The sequence below is a fragment of the Lipotes vexillifer genome, unplaced genomic scaffold, assembly GCF_000442215.2.
Source record: "Lipotes vexillifer unplaced genomic scaffold, Lipotes_vexillifer_v1.1 scaffold410, whole genome shotgun sequence".
Taxonomy (NCBI): domain Eukaryota; kingdom Metazoa; phylum Chordata; class Mammalia; order Artiodactyla; family Lipotidae; genus Lipotes; species Lipotes vexillifer.
The window spans coordinates 674,438-696,096 of NW_006794028.1; the positions used below are offsets into that span (position 1 = coordinate 674,438).

The window sequence follows — 21,659 nt, forward strand, 5'->3', positions numbered from 1 at the left end:
CCCTACACATTATACTTCCTTTTAGTTTTCTACTATCGAGTGATTCCCCGGGAGGGCTGGCCAGTGACCTTCGCACGTTTGCTCCGTCCCCAGACAGTGGTGGGGCAGGAGTGGCACTGGGAAGCGGGAAGACGTATGCTGAGGTTCAGCCTGGTGGGTTTGGTGGAGGGACATGCTGCTGAGAACCAGTCCACTTAGGTTGTCACCCTAGTTCTGGTACCAACTGCATGGATGACTACAGGTGATCAACTTCATCGCTTTAGGAAGCCCCTGGAAGGATGACATTTTTGTTTGGAGTGGAGGGCAGTGGGTGGTCCCGATCATGAAAATTAAAAATGGAAAATGAGTGTGTCATTCTGGAACTTTATCAAGAGCCAGAGCTGTTTGATGTGAGAAATCACGTCGTCATCTGCTAAATGGGTACAATTGCATCTGCCCTGTCCCCCTCTCTGAACCCATGTGGGAAACAAAGGCAATAATGGATACAGAAAGTGGGTTGATTGAAAGAACTTTGCCAAAATGTTGGCTGGACCTGTCTCTGGGGAGCCATGGATAGTGGTCTCTAGAAATTAAAAACAAAACAAAACAAAAAAAAACAGAAAGAGAAATAAGTTTTTAAGAGGGAAAAGAAAATATTAAAAACATGCTTTGGAAAGTTAGAAATCTGATAAAGCCCTCAGTACCACAGCTGGGGACTTAGCCTCATGTTTCAAGTAAGTGAAGCTTGCTGAGATTAATATTTTATGCATATCTGTGGAATCAGAAATTCACTCACATCTTTGAAATAAGAGTCTCTATCAAAACAGTGGATGAAGATGTAAACCTTTTGTTGTTCTTAAAGACCTCATACAGTGAAATGCTCACATCGTATGAAGTTGGGGCAGCAACAAACGCTTGGCAACTTGGGGCTGGCACCTCCTTAACACTTTTGAATCTATGTATTTTCTTCAGAATGCAGAAAGGCTGTGATTTTCAAGCTGTGTTCTGAGGGGTCCCAGGGTTGCCTTGGGGGACCGTCCAGAGCACCAGAGTGCCTTGGCTTTCTCTGTTCTTAGGACTCCTCTAAGATTTCATTGCAAAAAGTGTTCCACTGCTAAAAAAGCAAAGCAAAACAAAACAAAATGAGAAACCAAGAAGTAAACAAAAATAGTTGAAAAGCACCATGATAAGGACTTAAAGATGATGCCTCAGAAACTCTGAAACTTGGATGAGAGGGAGGAAGAGAGCCCTTCTACATCCAGGCTTCTTTTTCATAGGTAATGGACGCTTGACCTCTGAGTGTCCAAAGACACACAGGATGCTGGAAGGGCTCAGCCTGGAAGGACAATGGAACTTGAGTCTAACCTGGTCCTGACCAGTAAGGACAGGATTGGCGAGCATGGTTTGCTATGAAACAGATCCTTCTAGCTACCCACATAGCACGGGTGCGTCCGATGAGCTCATACAAGTGCGGCTTTCCAGCATAAACAGCAGGCGCTTCCAGCGCTGTTCGTCTCGGCCAGTGATGTTATTCTGTGTCCATACCACTTAGAGGGATGTATTTTCTTTTTGGCAGTGGAACCAATTGCTTTGGATCCACCAGGCAAACCTCGACATCCTAAACCAAACTCTTATTAATGAAACTTCCAAAATTTAAGTGAGACAAAACAAACAGATATACAGAGAGCCAACCATTACTTCTGTAGACAAAAGGAAAAGAGGAGTTGGATGGAAGGATATGCTCATTCCAGATCAGGGAGGCATCCTTCCCCTTTTCTCTCTCTCTCTGTGTGTGTCTCTTTCTTTCAGGATAGCAGTTGTTTAGATGCTGGCCATGGGCCTGAGAAAAGTCAACTGGGCATTTCTTCCTACCCTAAGACTTTCCCCACTAATGTCCCAGTCCCCTATTATGGTGTGAAAACCCACTATTGTTCAACATCTGTTTGGATAATTGGATTTTTGTTTCGAATATTTTTCATCTTTATTGGAGTATAATTGCTTTACAATGTTGTGTTAGTTTCTGCTGTACAACAAAGTGAATGAGCTATATGCATATGTATATCCCCATGTCCCCTCCCTCTTGAGCCTCCCTCCCACCCTCCCTATCCCACCCCTCTAGGTCGTCACAAAGCACCGAGCTGATCTCCCTGTGCTATGCAACAGCTTCCCACTAGCCATCCATTTTACATTTGGTGGTGTATATATGTCAATGCTACTCTCTCACTTCGTCCCAGCTTCCCCTTCCCGCCGTGTCCTCAAGTCTGTTCTCTACATCAGTGTCTTCATTCCTGCCCTGCCACTAGGTTCATCAGTACCACCTTTTTAGATTCCATGTATATGTGTTAGCATACGGTATTTGTTTTTCTCTTTCTGACTTACTTCATTCTGTATGACAGACTCTAGGTCCATCCACCTCATTAAAAATAACTCAGTTTTGTTCCTTTTTATGGCTAATATTCCATTGTATATATATGCCACATCTTCTTTTTCCATTCATCTGTCGATGGACATTTAGGTTGCTTCCACGTCCTGGCTATTGTACACAGTGCTGCAATGAACAGGACAATTAGATTTTTATAGGGAAAAAGTCCCACCCAAAAGTGAAAAGAAAAATACGCAGCGATTAACGTGAATTATGGGAACTTAGCTTTGGGGGCCTCCAGCACCATAACTGAGCACTCCTTCTCCCCCTGGTGGCAACATGTGCTAATTGCAGGCAGAGCGCCTGGGCAGGAAGTCGCTTGCCCTGCAGACTCAGGTCTGTAAGGTGATGGCAGTCACCCCTGTCCTCCAGAAATGTTTCCGTGAGGTCAGATGCACTGGCTATGGACTAACTCTTTTCATGGAACTTATTTCTGGTCCAGTTGAAGTGGGAGTCCTTCCTTCTCACACTTCCATCAACTGTTAGATTTCTTATAACACGATGACCACATCAAGACTTCTCTGACAGTCAGCCCATAGCAGACATTTTAAAATATGGGTCCCTTTCTGGTTTATAACTTATATAGTCTTCTCTGGAGACTTCTGTCTCATCGATCGGCTTATTACTCAGTGTTATCCTCAAACTCAGCCTTCCAGCCTCTGCCCCCTGCTCCCCTGCACATCAGCCTCTGCAGCCTCCAGGACCCACTGGGATGAGGAGGGCCCGGAACAGAGGTTCATCCTCTCCCACCCTTCCTCTTCACTCTTTTGGGGGTTGTGGAAGGGCTTCATACACTCACCCGAGGAACCTCAAGTGTTTGGTGGCAAGCTTGCTGCTGTCTGGACAATTAATTGCCCAGGTCAGTGAATTTCGTGTTTTTTGGCAGTGACCTACAGGAAGAAATACACCCTGACCGTATACATGCACAGACGAAAACACAGCCTACTTGACACGGCATTTGTTCTATTCTAGTTCAGGAAAAGTGAATGTTGGTCTCCATCCTTTAAATTGATATTACCACCCACTAATGGGCTGGGCCAGCATTTTGAAAAGTACAGTTCTGCTCCTCAGATGGCTGAATGCTCAGCTGGCACACGCCCTGCATGGGGCTGGGGCAGTGATGCTCCTCTGGGCTGTCTCTGGGGACACCAGGAGCCCCTGCTTGCTTGCCTGGGTCTTCGGGAAGCCTGGAAATCCCTGGCTCTTCAGGAAACAGCAGGGCTCCAGGAGAGACTTTTGCCTTTTTCCCCACTCTGCTTTCTCCCCGAGGACTTCTTACCATGTTTGAAGGTAGTGCCAGAGTGGCCTGTGGGTTCTGAACTTGGCAAACATTTAGCCCCAACTGAGATGCACTTACCCTTCTTTCAGACACCCGCCAGCTTCAAGGTGGTTTTTCTGAGGTCCTTGACCTCAGGGAGAGAAACAGTGTGCAGTAACCCCTGCCCTGCAGGACTGTGCAGTGCCATGGGCTCTGTTTCTACCCTGTCCTCCCAAACAGCCTTTTCTCCTTGCTTCTCCTCTTTGGCTCCTGTGTGTAGACACAGGGCAGACTTGTCCTGGAACTCCTTCTCAGCGGTCTGTGGGCGGATAGCTGGCTCCAGAGTCTGGCCTTATGGATGAGGCGCCTCGTTACCTCCTGTTCTGAACTGTGGCCCATGTCCACTGTAATCCCGACATTCCTCTGAACAATTCCACCTCTCCCTAGGAAGGAAAGGTTCACGATGGTTATTTTGCTGTCTCGAGTCTCACTCTGTCCGGTGAGGCTAGTCATCCAGGTGACCCCAAGGACCAAGTGCCCAGCACAGCTTTGTTCTTACAAACAACATGCCACTGCCGTTTGACCAGATATGTGGTTTTCTCTACAGGCTTGGGTTCCTGTCCACTCCTGTTCTTTATTGTCCCCTTCACCATGGACGGGTTCTCCATTGCCGGTGGGGTCCCTTTCTGTTTCTAGAAGCAGTGAGCTGGGTCCCTAATGGCCTGCTTTTGCTCCAGGCCCTCTACCCAAGTTGTTGCCAGTCTTTTTTTTTTTTTTTTTTTTTTGCGGTACACAGGCCTCTCACTGTTGTGGCCTCTTCCATTGCGGAGCACAGGCTCTGGACGCGCAGGCTCAGAGGTCATGGCTCACGGGCCCAGCCGCTCCACGGCATGTGGGATCCTCCCGGACTGGGGCACGAACCCGCGTCCCCTGCATCGGCAGGCGGACTCTCAACCACTGCGCCACCAGGGAAGCCCCTTGCTGTAATTTTATCTGGCAAACCTATAGATATTTCTGTGAATGCCTAGTCTATCAGTGTGTCATGATGTTCCTCCAAGGGCTTCCTGCCGTCTGGGTGGCTCAGAACCATTGGTACCCTAGAAGCTAAAGCTGGTGCTGCCTACGTGTGTGAACGGAGGATGGGCAGGGAGCCAGGAAGCTGATGTACAGTTTACGTTACGCTAAAGGATGCACACAGCAAGACCTGGCAGAAACTCCTCCATAGCTGACAGCCCTCCAGGTGCTGGGCCACACAGAATGTATGCTGCATTCTAAAGCGATGTCATTTGAGTTGAATTAAATCTGAATCAACAAGTTGGGCCATCACAGCAGTTCTCTGAATCATTTTTACTTTTTGTAACAACTCTGCCACTTGTATTTTTCAAAACCATTCACAGGTGTTCTTTCCTTTGCCATTTCACAGTAGGCTGGTGGCACAAGTTGATTAATATGATTCTTCAGATATCCTCAGATGAGGAACTGAGTCTTAGAGAAATTAAATAATACCAAGATTCCAAAGTTGGGCCCAGTGGATCTGGGACTAAAATCTGGAGCTTCTGATCCTTAAGCAAAGAAATCATTAAACATTTTTTATTTTCTTCTCATACTAGAGGATCTTATACACAAAGAGAGGAATCACACCACTCCCCTTTAACCTGTTTACCTGATCATTTTCTACATCCTTAGTTACTATCTTTAGGGTAACATACAATCTGTGACGTTTATCTTTAAGATTCTAGTTTTCAGGAATTTAAAGCCAAGGTTTGTTCTCAGAGTGTGCACATAGCCTTCCCCACTCCATAAATATTGACTAAGTCCATAAATACTGACTGTGTTAGGTGGCGGGAGACAGCCATCAACAAGGCGACATCATCTTCGACCTTCAGGAGCTCGGTCCTCCTGCCCCGGGTCTGCACCGGCCAGGAGTCCCCCTCTGGGTCCAGGAGTTGGACTTCTTCAAGTAAGGGTCACTGATCCGCCAACCACTCTTATTTTTGTAGCTCAGGGGTCTGGAAGCTCTGCCCTTGGAGTTATACTTAAGTATTGAACGGCCTAACGCCCGGGGATCGTGACCGCCTGCCACCTGGGACCATGTGGGGATTTTGGTTCGTTCCACAAAGGATTCAAGGTGTTTCTTGTATCTGCTTTTTGTTATTATCGCCTTCCTGCTCTGGGAGAATGTTCCTACCAACTCCAGTTTTATTTCTAAAATCTGCAAGGTGCCTAAGGACTCCAGGAAGATGCTTCTAAAACTAGAGAGCCTTCTACGTCCTGTAGCTTCTCCTTACTCTTTATAGAGGCATTGCTTGAAACCAGTACGTTTGCAGGTTCACAGCACGCTGAAATGGTTGCTGTTTGTTAGTAATTCTGATCGCTGGCTGCTGGTTTGTGATTTCTCTCCATTAGCATCGCCTTTGAATTGAAGGTCACGGTTTTATTTGTTGGAATATGCCATTTTACCTCGATCCCTTTATGCCGCTCAGAGAATTTAAGCTGTTCATGTTGCCATGTCATTAGCCAGAGATCAATTTAGTAGAATCCTCTTGGCACTGAGCATCACACTGGTGTGTTCCATTTGTCCACTGTCGAAAGGGACAGAACACATCAATGTGATTTGCATATATTTTAAAAATAATGACAGCGGTTGGTCAACAGTGCACTCCTAATATCCCGAATTCCATTAGAGATGAATATGTTCAAAGATGTTCGACAAAAGAACAATTAAGTCTGAAAAGATTACAGGTTGCAGCGATTACTATTAAAAGGGTTGGGGGAGCCTGTGGTTTTTGAGTGGTGACAAGCAGATGTGTCCAGCTAATTTTGTCTGAAAATACGAGCAGAGCAAATTACTCATGAGAAATCTGTTCATAGGAACTAGTTGAATGCCATGTCCAGTTTGATAGTGAAAATGGAGTGTAACCCAAACCAATGGACAGAGAGAATGAATAGGCATTTGAACTTTTTTCATTTGTGTGATTTCTAAAAATAACCTCGGTGCCAGTAGAAGGTTCGGAGGACTGAGAGGGATGTCGACTATTAAATGGTCCCAAACCCTTTAACAGAGGTGGAGAAAGATAAAGGAGCCCGTGAAGGAGAGGCTCAAAAGTGGCCGCTTGGATTTGCAATAGTGTCCTTCTGTAGGAGGCCCAGGAATCAATGGCCGAATCCTTAAGTTGCGCTGTTGCTTTCCAGAAATGTCCCACAGCCTTGTTGGTGTGGTCAGTCTGCTATAAAGCATTGCTCTTTTCATACCAATAAACTTCAATATTCAGTACACAGATCGCTGAGTTCCATTTATCAGCCGTGCACCTAGATTGCTGAGTGAGTTAGTAATTGCTGAAGTGATTGAGCCATTTTGGTAATGACTGATCATATATCTAAATTCAATTAAAATTAAGAACATGGCATAAAAATTGTTTCATGTAGGAGGATCTGCCATTACATTTTAAACAAGGGTTTCTCTTTCACAGTTTACACATTTTTAAATGGCTGAAAAAAAAAATCACACCCAGCTGTGTTTACTTCATAATTCATGCTAGTTGACTCCAGGTAGGAACCCTGCTTGCTGTTGCCTGAATGAACCAGCTGATAATTGCCTTTTATTTCTAAAAATGGAATTTTTTAATCTATCAACATTCATTTTTATTAGTTAATTAATTAATTAGTTGGAGTATAGTTGATTTACAATGTTGTGTTAGTTTCAGGTGCACAGCAAAGTGATTCAGTTATGTGTGTGTGTGTGTGTGTGTGTGTGTGTGTGTGTGTATACACACACATATATATATAAAGTATTCTTTTCCAGATTCTTTTCCCTTATAGGTTATTACAAAATATTGAGTATAGTTCCCTGTGATATACCATAGGTCCTTGTTAAGGAACACATTTTATTTTATTTTATTTTATTTTTTTTTTGCGGTACGCGGGCCTCTCACTGTTGTGGCCTCTCCCGTTGCAGAGCACAGTCTCCGGACGTGCAGGCTCAGCGGCCGTGGCTCATGGGCCCAGCCGCTCCACGGCATGTGGGATCTTCCCGGACCGGGGCATGAACCCGCGTCCCCTGCATCAGCAGGCGGACTCTCAACCACTGCGCCACCAGGGAAGCCCAAGGAACACATTTTAAATGTAAAAACATAAAAAGGTTTAAAGTAATACCATGAAAAGAGATATATCATCCTAATGCTAATCCAAACAAAGCCGGACTGGTTTCTTTTAGGCAGCATATAACTGAGTCTTGGTTTTCTACCCAATCTGACTATCTACCTTTTAACTGGGGTGTTTAGATGATTTCATGTAAAAGTGGAATTTTAAGCAATACATGATCATAGTAAAAACATCTGGAAAGTTCAGAAATATAAATAAAAAATCACCTTTATTTGAGATAGCCACTGTTAATATTTTGGGGTGTGTGTCTTTTTAAATTAATTAATTATTTTATTTTTGGCTGTGTTGGGTCTCCGTTGCTGCGCACGGGCTTTCTCTAGTTGCGGTGATGGGGGGCTACTCTTCACTGCGGTGCGCGGGCTTCTCATTGCTGTGGCTTCTCTTGTTGTGGAGCACGGGCTCTAGGCGTGTGGGCTTCAGTAGTTGTGGCACGTGGGCTCAGTAGTTGTGGCTCGTGGGCTCTAGAGTGCAGGCTCAGTAGTTGTGGCACACAGGCTTAGTTGCTCTGCGGCACGCGGGATCTTCCCGGGTCAGGGCTCGAACCTGTGTCCCTTGCACTGGCAGGTGGATTCTTAACCACTGTGCCACCAGTGAAGCCCTGGGGTGTGTTCCTTTGAACTTTTTTCATTGTGCTGCTAAGTGGCTTTTCCTCCCTTGTCCTCTTTTGGGTTCTCTACTTTGCAGCTATTTGGAAATGAATGTTCCTCCATCTTGTAAGTGCTTTCAACTCATGTCTCCCAGTAAACAGATGGAGAGCTGGATGGGTCTCTCTTCCTAATATATTCAGTAGGGTGAGGCATTGGCGGCAGGGCTGGTGGTGATGGTGGGAGTGGAAGTGGTGATAACAGTCGTGTCGGAAGTGGTTGGACTGCTGGGGGGCCCCTTCCGTGGCTCTTAGAAATACACGGACAGCTGAGCTGCCAGTGGAAATTCAGCCTCCTCAGATCCTGAACGATGAACACAGAGCACACAGATGCAGTGATCCAGTTTTCCACGGCATCTGTGAAAACATACTTTAGAGACGATTTTTTTTTTTTTAAAGAGACGATTTTTATAGTTCTGAAAATCTGAGGCTTTTATAAAAAGTGACCAAAATTCAGTTGGTCAGTTACTTCCCTAGGACATTTGGTGATTGACATTTGGTGAAAGAAACATTTTCTTATGAATTTAGTTTTAAGAGTTGAGGCAAAGTGTATTTTGGAGGGACCCATAACCATGCCTTCCTTTGAAAAGCTCATGATCGGGCTTCCCTGGTGGCGCAGTGGTTGGGAGTCCGCCTGCCGATGCAGGGGACACGGGTTTGTGCCCCGGTCCGGGTGGATCCCACATGCCACGGAGCGGCTGGGCCCGTGAGCCATGGCCGCTGAGCCTGCGCGTCCGGAGCCTGTGCTCCGCAACGGGAGAGGCCACAACAGTGAGAGGCCCGCGTACCGCAAAAAACAAAAAAAGAAAAAAGAAAAGCTCATGATCCTGAGGAATTCTGTATGTTTTCTCATGTGTCTGAATACTGCTACTTGAAGTAAGCCAATTGACAGCATTTGTGTGCACACCCTTCACACACACACACACACACACACACACACACACACGCTCACACACAGCGCTTGCTAGTCTTATGGCACACCTAAGACCTGGGGAAGAACCTGGAAGTGTCATTACTTTTGTTATTTTGATCACTCACAATTCATTTTGCCTGGTAGAGTCTTAGTGAGGAAGAAGAGATGCTTCAGACCCAATATTCTATGCAAATACTTCAGAGTGAATCAGCGCATATGTACTAAGAACAAGGTGACAGGCTAAGTGCTGAGTGGGCAAGTATCAGGGTTAAATTATTGCTTGTCTCCTGAAATTTTTGTATCTCCCGCAAATGTTTGTTTTTCCTTTTATACCACAGCCAAAGTGATTTCTTAGTCTTCTTTCCACACATCGGTGAGCTTAAAATATAACATTTCTGGCAATCCTCTTTGGGATACACTGAAAAGCTCTGTGACCCAGGCAGACCAAGCTTACCCTAAGCAGTTTAGCATTAAGAATTTGAGGAAATCAAATCTCCGTTTTTAATGCAGAAATCAAAGAGCAGTATAAGTAACCAGTAGGCTTTAAAAAAATAGAATACTTTTCTAAATACTAAACAGCTCACGATTTTACAGCTGATTTGATAAGCAGTGAAATTGAGAAAAAAATCACCTACAATCACACGATTGATTGCCAGAACTCTTAGTTCCTCCCGGTTTTTTCAAAAAAATTTATTTTGTATTTTTTTTTACATCTTTATTGGAGTATAATTGCCTTACAATGGTGTGTTAGTTTCTGCTTTATAACAAAGTGAATCAGTTATACACATACATGTTCCCATATCTCTTCCCTCTTGCGTCTCCCTCCCTCCCACCCTCCCACCCTCCCTATCCCACCCCTCTAGGTAGTACAAAACACTGAGTTGATCTCCCTGTGCTATGCGGCTTCTTCCCACTAGCTATAATGCGCCACCAGGGAAGCCCAAGGAACACATTTTAAATGTAAAAACATAAAAAGGTTTAAAGTAATACCATGAAAAGAGATATATCATCCTAATGCTAATCCAAACAAAGCCGGACTGGTTTCTTTTAGGCAGCATATAACTGAGTCTTGGTTTTCTACCCAATCTGACTATCTACCTTTTAACTGGGGTGTTTAGATGATTTCATGTAAAAGTGGAATTTTAAGCAATACATGATCATAGTAAAAACATCTGGAAAGTTCAGAAATATAAATAAAAAATCACCTTTATTTGAGATAGCCACTGTTAATATTTTGGGGTGTGTGTCTTTTTAAATTAATTAATTATTTTATTTTTGGCTGTGTTGGGTCTCCGTTGCTGCGCACGGGCTTTCTCTAGTTGCGGTGATGGGGGGCTACTCTTCACTGCGGTGCGCGGGCTTCTCATTGCTGTGGCTTCTCTTGTTGTGGAGCACGGGCTCTAGGCGTGTGGGCTTCAGTAGTTGTGGCACGTGGGCTCAGTAGTTGTGGCTCGTGGGCTCTAGAGTGCAGGCTCAGTAGTTGTGGCACACAGGCTTAGTTGCTCTGCGGCACGCGGGATCTTCCCGGGTCAGGGCTCGAACCTGTGTCCCTTGCACTGGCAGGTGGATTCTTAACCACTGTGCCACCAGTGAAGCCCTGGGGTGTGTTCCTTTGAACTTTTTTCATTGTGCTGCTAAGTGGCTTTTCCTCCCTTGTCCTCTTTTGGGTTCTCTACTTTGCAGCTATTTGGAAATGAATGTTCCTCCATCTTGTAAGTGCTTTCAACTCATGTCTCCCAGTAAACAGATGGAGAGCTGGATGGGTCTCTCTTCCTAATATATTCAGTAGGGTGAGGCATTGGCGGCAGGGCTGGTGGTGATGGTGGGAGTGGAAGTGGTGATAACAGTCGTGTCGGAAGTGGTTGGACTGCTGGGGGGCCCCTTCCGTGGCTCTTAGAAATACACGGACAGCTGAGCTGCCAGTGGAAATTCAGCCTCCTCAGATCCTGAACGATGAACACAGAGCACACAGATGCAGTGATCCAGTTTTCCACGGCATCTGTGAAAACATACTTTAGAGACGATTTTTTTTTTTTTAAAGAGACGATTTTTATAGTTCTGAAAATCTGAGGCTTTTATAAAAAGTGACCAAAATTCAGTTGGTCAGTTACTTCCCTAGGACATTTGGTGATTGACATTTGGTGAAAGAAACATTTTCTTATGAATTTAGTTTTAAGAGTTGAGGCAAAGTGTATTTTGGAGGGACCCATAACCATGCCTTCCTTTGAAAAGCTCATGATCGGGCTTCCCTGGTGGCGCAGTGGTTGGGAGTCCGCCTGCCGATGCAGGGGACACGGGTTTGTGCCCCGGTCCGGGTGGATCCCACATGCCACGGAGCGGCTGGGCCCGTGAGCCATGGCCGCTGAGCCTGCGCGTCCGGAGCCTGTGCTCCGCAACGGGAGAGGCCACAACAGTGAGAGGCCCGCGTACCGCAAAAAACAAAAAAAGAAAAAAGAAAAGCTCATGATCCTGAGGAATTCTGTATGTTTTCTCATGTGTCTGAATACTGCTACTTGAAGTAAGCCAATTGACAGCATTTGTGTGCACACCCTTCACACACACACACACACACACACACACACACACACGCTCACACACAGCGCTTGCTAGTCTTATGGCACACCTAAGACCTGGGGAAGAACCTGGAAGTGTCATTACTTTTGTTATTTTGATCACTCACAATTCATTTTGCCTGGTAGAGTCTTAGTGAGGAAGAAGAGATGCTTCAGACCCAATATTCTATGCAAATACTTCAGAGTGAATCAGCGCATATGTACTAAGAACAAGGTGACAGGCTAAGTGCTGAGTGGGCAAGTATCAGGGTTAAATTATTGCTTGTCTCCTGAAATTTTTGTATCTCCCGCAAATGTTTGTTTTTCCTTTTATACCACAGCCAAAGTGATTTCTTAGTCTTCTTTCCACACATCGGTGAGCTTAAAATATAACATTTCTGGCAATCCTCTTTGGGATACACTGAAAAGCTCTGTGACCCAGGCAGACCAAGCTTACCCTAAGCAGTTTAGCATTAAGAATTTGAGGAAATCAAATCTCCGTTTTTAATGCAGAAATCAAAGAGCAGTATAAGTAACCAGTAGGCTTTAAAAAAATAGAATACTTTTCTAAATACTAAACAGCTCACGATTTTACAGCTGATTTGATAAGCAGTGAAATTGAGAAAAAAATCACCTACAATCACACGATTGATTGCCAGAACTCTTAGTTCCTCCCGGTTTTTTCAAAAAAATTTATTTTGTATTTTTTTTTACATCTTTATTGGAGTATAATTGCCTTACAATGGTGTGTTAGTTTCTGCTTTATAACAAAGTGAATCAGTTATACACATACATGTTCCCATATCTCTTCCCTCTTGCGTCTCCCTCCCTCCCACCCTCCCACCCTCCCTATCCCACCCCTCTAGGTGGTACAAAACACTGAGTTGATCTCCCTGTGCTATGCGGCTTCTTCCCACTAGCTATAAAACCATATTTATATCTTACAATACAGATCCTATGTGCATATAATTTTGTATCCTGTTTTTCTCTTGTAATGTTAAAATATTCCCTTACAGTTTTTCTAATTGTTTTTTGACTTGCTACATACCGTTCCATATAAGTGGCTATACCATAGTTTATTTAACCATTCCCCTAGAATTGGATCTGAGGCTGTTTTCACTATTGCCAGTTTGTTTGTTTGTTTTGGCTTCGGACTGCTTTCTGTGAGAAAGGTGGGTCAGGCGAAAGATGAGTTGATAGTTTGCATGTGCATAACGCATCCGGGTGTGTATTTCAGGTTATGGTGTACACTGTAGGATGGGATCGTCCCTGTAGAACATAGTGTGAAGCACACAGATTTTGGAGTCAGACAGACCTTGGCTTCATTTCTGAATCCACATAGCAGTGCGACTAACCCAGAAAAATCTCTTAAACTTTCCATGAGCCTCAGTGTTTCAATCTGCAAAGTGGGAACAACCGTGTTTCCCTCACGAGGTCATTGTGAGGATAACATGATTGATAGATAGCAAGGTAGAATGGTTGTTATTTTTCTGTGTCTACAGTGCTCTTCATACACATGTAGACATTCATTTATTTATTCAGCCTTTACCCGGTACCTGTTGTGTGCCTAGCGCTGAACTGGATATTGGCAGAGATGACTGAGGCTCGGCCCTGCCCAGTGGATGCCAGTCTCCAGGGAGCCAGACAAATGAATAGACAGACAGCATCCCTGTGTGATGGGGAAACTATAGGAGCAGGCATGGATTCAGGCGTGGCTCCTGGGAAGTATAATAGAAAAACCCCAGGGTTTGGCACCAGAAGGGTCAAGGTTCAGATTCTGACTTTGCTGCTTACTCATTCTGAGGCCTTGGGCACATTACTTAAATTCTCTGCATTTTACGTTCTGCATTTGTATTCCTGCTCTACAAGTTTCTGTGAAGCTCAGAAATAATGTATATATGGTGCCAGACATGTAATAGATGCTCAAAAATGATTATTATGCCTGAAGGCTTTAGTGCCCCAATAGTGGCTGATTTTTATGATAATAAGTCCAACAAATTCCAACACACCGAAATGTCAGAGGCTGGCTTGGGTTAGTCTGAAATACATTTTATCACAGTCTTTTTCTTCCTTTTAAATGTATTTATTTTATCTTTGGCTGCGTTAGGTCTCTGTTGCTGTGCGTGGGCTTTTCTCCAGTTGTGTCAATTAGGGGCTACTCTTTGTTGCGGTGCGTGGGCTTCTCATTGCGGTGGCTTTTCTCGTTGTGAAGCGCAGGCTCTGGGTGCGCGGGCTTCAGTAGTTGTGGCGCATGGGCTTAGTTGCTCCGCGGCATGTGGGATCTTCCCGGACCAGGGATCGAACCCGTGTCCCCTGCATTGGCAGGCGGATTCTTAACCACTGCGCCACCAGGGAAGCCCTTTTATCACAGTCTTGTTCTTTGTAAACTGGTCATCTCGCACGATGTGTATGGTCATGTGGAATTGTTACAATATTCTGCTCTCAATGAATAGCATTTCTTATGTACAAAACAAGGGAAAATGACTTAGGAAGACATTGATTGCTTCTTAACTTTAAAGGGCCTCCTTAGAATGTAGAATGGCTGCACAGCCAAGAAAATGGTTTACACCGTATATTCTGTCATCCCACAGACAGAACAAGGCAGTAGGAATTAAATCTATTTAGCAGGATGTCTTTATGTGTGAAGATTTCTTGCTGCTCTGTAAATGCCTATTTGCTTATTTATGCATAGATGTAGAAAGTGCTTTTCTTTCATTGTGTTTCCATATTGTCGCCCAAGTAACAGGCACTTAGGACTGAGGTGCCAGTGAATAACAGATGAGCACTGCCCCTAAATTAAACATTAATAAGTATGCTGTAGCAGCATCAAAAAATGCATTTGCTTGATCCAAAATGGAATGAGAGGTTGGTTAGCATTTTCTTTGCTGAGGTCCTACAAATAAAGTATGTTAGAATCATAAAGTAAATTTACAGTGTCATTAAGAACCTATTATTCAATACATCATTTTGCTTAGCGCTTGGTAATGTCTTTCATGGTTAACTTTGTTTTTACTGTTCAGCGTTGTTTACAAATGTGACTCAAATTCTAAATTGTTGGTGTTCTATCAGTCAGATGGTTAGTCAACCACATTTATTCAGCACCTGCTATGTGCAGCATTCTCTACAATTCTGGCTTTCGATCTCGAGCTACAAACTGAAATCAGATGAACAGTGTCTGCAGAAATCTTGCAGACGTTTACAAGAAAGAAAAGCCAGAGACAGTGAAGTTATGTTTCCTCAAACCACTGGCCAAATAGAGAGCACGATGGGAGAGATTTTCTTAGAGAAACAGCAGGATTCACACAAATGACGTGAAGTCACAAATACAGCATTTAGTTGTGCTAAATGGGATAGCCATTGGGAGGATGGAGTGGGTGATAAGTTAGAAATTGGAGACAATGATAAGCTATAAAGTCGGTGATAACCATCCTAGTGCACTTTTTCTTTTTTTAAAAATTTTATTTTATATTAGAGTATAGTTGATTTACAATGTTGTGTTAGTTTCAGGTGTACAGCAAAGTGATTCATTTATATGTATTTACATATCTATTCTTTTTCAGATTCTTTTCCCATATAGGTTATTACAGAATATTGAGTAGAGTTCCCTGTGCTATACAGTAGGTCCTTGTTGATTATCTACTTTATACATATTTGTGTGTATATGTTAATCTCAAACTCCTAATTTATCCCTCCCCACCACGTTTCCACTTTGGTGACCGTAAGTTTGTTCTTGAAGTCCCTGAGTCTGCTTCTGTCTTGTAAATAAGTTCATTTGTGTCATTTTTTTTTTAAAGATTCCACATATAAGCGATATCATAGGGTATTTGTCTTTCTGTTTCTGACTTACTTCACTTAGTATGATAATCTCTAGCCCCATCCATGTTGCTGCAGATGGCATTATTTCATTCTTTTTTATGGCTGAGTAATGTCCCATTGTATATATGTACCACATCTTCTTTTATCCATTCTTCTGTCAATGGACATTTAGGTTGCTTTCATGTCTTGGCTATGGTAAATGCAGTGAACACTGAGGTGCATGTATCTTTTCGAATTATGGTTTTCTCTGGATATATGCCCAGGAGTGGGATTGCTGGGTCATATGGTAGTTCTATTTTTAGTTTTTTAAGGAACCTTCATACTGTTCTCCATAGTGGCTGTATCAATTTACATTCCCACCAGCAGTGCAAGAGGGTTCCCTTTTCTCCACACCCTCTCCAGTATTTATTGTTTGTAGACTTTTCGACGATGGCCATTCTGACTGGTGTGGAGTGATCTAGTGCACTTTTTAAAATCATAAAATAGAAATAACTTAAGATATCCACATTTCTGCAGATGAATGACAGCACAGAACATACCTAATCACAGTTGTTTCCTGGGATAATTCATATTTTCCTTTGCCACTCATTGTGAATGTGATTTGTAGCAGTCAATTTCCCATTTCCCTAGTGTTTGCTTTTGCTGGATCAGCTTGTGTTCTCTGCGGACTTTTCACCTGGCAGTGGGAGGGTGCAGTTTACAATGTCGTGGCCAGCAGAGGGAGGCCATCCTGGGTTTCTGACTTTCTTGTGGACACTTGAAGGCCAGGACTTGCTGGCACTACTAATAGTAGCCACTCCTTTTGGACGCGTGCTGGGTGCCAGGCGTGGTGCTAAATGCTTTGTGTGGATTATCTCATTTAATCCTCAGGAGATCTTATGATGTGCAGACTATTATTAGGCCTGTTTCTGCAGATTAGGAAATTGAAGCTTAGAAAGGTTAAGTCACTTGAAGGTCAGACAGCTAGAAATGTCAGAGTTGAGGTGCAAACTCAGTTTTCTCCTAATCGCTAATAGTATCTTAATACATCTTTACTGCTGCATCAGGGCTGCATCAGTATGTTATTTTAAAGCATATAAGGTAAGAACTTTATCGCTTTTCACTGAAGTTTTGATTTTATACAGCAAGAAATAAGGAAGTAACTGAATAATAAAGTAAATAAATTAATAAAAATGTAAAAATTAATTAAAATAAAATAAAGTATTTTACAAGTATGAAGCTTGGTGTTAGAGAACGGGGCTGCTTCCTTTTGGCGTTATCCTAGAAGACCTGTCAGGCCAGACGCCACTGTGTGTTGTAAGTGTAGCATCTGAATTAGCTCCGCTGTCTCCTTGAAGCAGGTGGCACAGACTGAGAGCCCTGGCAGTAGCTGTCAGTTGGTCTTGAACAGGAAGTAGATGACCCTTTCTGGTATCGCTAGAATGAATCCTTGGCAAATTCTCTGAGCAAGTTTCTGGCTACTGGTCACAAGGCATACGGCAGATTGACGGGGAGGTCTTGCAGTTGGCATCCCCAGAGACTCAGGGTTGCTGCACACGACACCTGAGCCTGAAGCAGGGCTCTGGTCAGCTGTAGCGTGACAGTTGGAACATCACTTCTGTGACTTCAGTAATTGTGACTGGTTCTCTGTTGATGGACAGTTTCTAAGGAAACATTCTCAAAAATCAACATTTGGGCACCGATAGTTTTCTTTTTTTCTTTTCTTTTTTTTTTTTTTTCCGGTACACGGGCCTCTCACCGCTGCGGCCTCTCCTGTTGCGGAGCACAGGCTCCGGCCACGCAGGCTCAGCGGCCATGGCTCACGGGCCCAGCCGCTCCGCGGCATGTGGGATCTTCCCGGACTGGGGCACGAACCCATGTCCCCTGCATCGGCAGGCGGACTCTCAACCACTGTGCCACCAGGGGAGCCCCATGAGCACTGATACTTTTCAACCGGTTATACGGACTCATCAAAATTAGCAGGTTTTCTCCCAAATAGCCATCATGGTTTTAAAAATAATTAGTATGATGTATCCTCCTATGTGATGGTCATAATTATGATCACCATATAAATACATAGACTGTAACCTCCGACAGTTAGAAGAATGAAAGCTAGCGGGGCTGCGTTTTCAATAAAAAGATGGAAGATTCTTAAAAGCATGAACCAAGAGATGAAAGTGCTGACCCAGAAACAGGTGACCTTTGTATTATGTCATTGAGGTGACCGTTGGCTGGGGTTGGAGCCCAGGGACACTGGGTTGTCTATTTTGAGTTTTATAGTTCTTTATTCCCCTCTCATCATTTTTGTTTTCCAGCTGAGATGATCCAACAAAGATTAGAAGCCCTGGAGAAAGAGAGAAGCAGCCTGCACTTTCAGCTCCCTTCACAGCAGCCGGCCGTCAGTGGCCTCCTGGGCCACCTGAGGGCACAGGCCCAGGCCACCCTGCACCGGGCGGCCCAGAGGTACGTACTCTCCCCTGGGCGCCCTCTTCCCTCTCCCCGCTCCTGAGTGGTGAAGAGCCCGGGAGACACTTTGCTGCGTTTTCCCGGGAAGCACCCTTCTGCTGGTTGGACAGGTGAGGGCTCCTTCCAGAGGCAGGGACCGGGGTTGGTCACACGCCCTAGGAAGCCCTTCTGCTAAGTGCCAGCAGGACCTCTCGACAAGCACAGGCACGGCTGGGTGCTAAGCTCCCCTGGGAAGCCCACCCGCTGAGAAGGTGGAGGTGGATTTCCTCTTGCTGAGGGCATCTGGGTCTCCTGTCATCCTGTAAGATCCACACATGGTCCCCTCTGACCGAGGGATGAAAACACATCCTCCTCCTGACTCTTCCTCCAGAGCATCTTCTGCTCTTTCGGCTACCTAAGGGCCTCCCAGGACCGGGACTAGGCGGAGGCCAGAAGCTATTTCTAATTCGGTGGCTCTCAATCCTGGCTGCACATTTGAATCACCTGGAGAGTTTTTAAATGTCCAGCTTCTCCCCAGACCAGCTAAGTCAGGCTGTCTGGCGCCAGGTTCCAGGTGCTGGCCTGTTGGAAAAGTCTGTGAACCCTTGTTCTCATCTGTCTGCTGGTGACCTCTCTCCTTGGGTAAAGGCTTGAGGGGAAAGTGGTGGTGATGAATGCGATTAGCTTAATCAGAGCGCGGCTCTGCTGCTACTCGGGTGTACACACGGCCACAGCAATTACACTGTACTTCCAACTTCCAATTGGCTCTGACAATCACAGGCCTGTCTGGCCCAGTCCTCATTTTACATTCAGTTGATCTTGGCAGCTCCGTAGAACCCGTCTTGACAGTGAGGCTGGTTGTTTTCTCACGTGCCTGTTCCTGCAGTTTTGCGGGAATCACGTAGCAGAGTGCCTGGTACCTGGTAGGTGCTTCCTTATAAGTGTTGGTTGAGTGAACTTTTACATGATTCTCTTAAAGAACAGGTGAATCTCACATCCCATTTCTATTCTTTTTTCATCTGACATTGTAGTATCACCTTGTTTCCTGTCCCCTTACACAGGCCCTTCCCAACTTGACGTTCTACCTAATTCTTTGTTTCTTTCTTTCTTTTTTTTTTTTTTTGTGGTACGCGGGCCGGGCCCCTCACTGCTGTGGCCTCTCCCGTTGCGGAGCACAGGCTCCGGACACGCAGGCTCAGCGGCCATGGCTCACGGGCCCAGCCGCTCCGCGGCATGTGGGATCCTCCCAGACCGGGGCACGAACCTGCGTCCCCTGCATTGGCAGGCGGACTCTCAACCACTGCGCCACCAGGGAAGCCCTGTTTCTTTCTTTTGATCTTTGGGGGTGTTTCTGGTCCTCCACCCCAGTCTCGGGCCATTTTTTAGCATCTGCCAGTGTATTCTGTTTCTATTAATTTAACAAACACTTGCGTAACACTCTTACTTGCATAAGAGTTACTAAGTGCTTTAAGAAGTAACTCATTTTTAAAAAATTTTCATTGTGATAAAATATACATAAAATTTACTATTTCAGCCATTTGTAAGTGTACAGTTCAGTGGCGTTAAGTACATTCACATTGTTGTGCAGCCGTCACCACCAGCCGTCTCCAGAACTTTGTCATCTTCCAAAACTGAAACTCTGTCCCCATTAAACACTAACTCCCTACTCTCCTACACTGTCGGTGGGAATATAAATTGGTGCGGCCACTATGGAAAACAGTATGGAGGTTCCTTAAATAACTGAAAATAGAGCAAGGTATGATCGTGCAATCCCATTCCTGGGCAAGTATCCAGAGAAAACTCTAATTCAATAAGATACATGCCCCTCTATGTTCATAGAAGCACTATTTACAATAGCCAAGACATGGAAGCAACCTAAGTGTCCATCGACAGGTGAATGGATAAAGAAGGTGTGGCACATATATACAATGGAATATTACTCAGCCATAAAAAAGAATGAAATAATGCCATTTGCAGCAACATGGATGGGCCTAGAGATTATCATACTAAGTGGAGTAAGTCAGACAAAGGCAGAGAAAGACAGATACCATATGATAACACTTATATGTGGAATCTGAAATATCATACAGTTGATCTTATTTCCAAAACAGAAACAGACTCACAGACATAGAAAACAAACTTATGGTTACCAAAGGGGAAAAGCGGGCGGCGAGGGATAAATTAGGAGTTTGGGATTAGCAGATACGCACTACTATATATAGAATAGCTAAACAGCAAGGTCCTACTGTATAGCACAGGGAACTGTATTCAGTATCTTGTAATAAGCTATGATGGAAAGAATATGAGGAAGAATATATATATATATATATAAACTAATCAAATATGTTCAAAATTATATATATATATATATATATTTTATGTATCTGAATCACTTTGCTGTACACCAGAAACTAACACAGCATTGTAAATCAACTACACTTCAATTAAAAAAACCCCATTAACTCCCTTGTCCCCCCTTCCCAGCCCCTGGCAGCCTCTATTTCTACTTTCTGTCTCTATGAATTTGACTAGTCGGAGTACCTCACATTAGTGGGATCATGTGGTATTTGTCCTTTTGTGACTGGCTTATTTCACTGAGCCAAGGTTCGTCTATGTTGTGACGTGTCAGAACTTCCTTCCTTTTGAAGGCTGAATCACGTTCCATTGTATTATGTACCACATTTTGCTTATCTATTCTTCTTTTGATGAATAAGAAGTAATTAATTGAATCCTCAGGACAATTCCAGGGGGTTGTAGATTTTGTATGTTGATATATGTATCTATGTGGAGATTACATCATCATCATCTACATCCCCATCTGTATTTAGAGATGAGGAAACGAGGCCCAGGAAGGCTTCAGGGACTTGTGCAGGCCCCCAGTGGGTGGGTACTGAGCCTGGGCACAAACCTCGCCTCTGGCTTGAGTCCCAGTTTGGAACTAGCTTCCCGCGCTATCTCTCTGAGTCCAAGCTGGCACCTGCTCTCCAATGATCATGTCTTTAGCTACACATGATGTGGTTGGAGAGTGATGCTTTGTTATGGTCTCGGCTGAGTGTCTTATAGAACACGGTGAGCTAAAATAAAGGCAATGTCCTGCTCTCTCACTCAGGTTACACCCCCTGCCCTTTCTCATATTTGACTGTGACCCATAAAGATAGCATGTTCACGTCGCTCAACCGAATATGTTCCCCACAGAAGTATATTATTAATCATTTATGAAGCCCATATAAACCCATGGCCTACCTTGTTCACCCTGCCTCCTTTCCCCACAGGAGTTACCTGGATGCTGTTTTTAGTTCCCATTCACTTTTTGAGCTCGCCGGGCTCTGATTTCTATCTTGGCCGCTACCAAAGTTGGTAATGATTTTCTAGTTGCTCAATTTAAAAGACATCTTAAAATGCTTCTTTGGTGCATTAGTCACAGCACCGTCTAGAACTTTTGATCAATCGGATTCATCCCTGAAACTCTCACCTTGGCCTTCTCAGATCAC

The 21,659-nt window shown here is 44.3% G+C and overlaps 1 protein-coding gene across 1 annotated transcript in view; it reads left to right on the forward strand.

Annotated features, from left to right (window-relative positions):
• DISC1 (DISC1 scaffold protein) overlaps positions 1-21,659 on the forward strand; it is a 295,725-nt gene that overhangs the window by 26,676 nt on the left and 247,390 nt on the right. Inside the window, exon 3 of the mRNA XM_007466997.1 lies at positions 18,039-18,186. Coding sequence (XP_007467059.1) covers positions 18,039-18,186 — 148 coding nt within the window. The remainder of the gene's footprint in view (positions 1-18,038; positions 18,187-21,659) is intronic.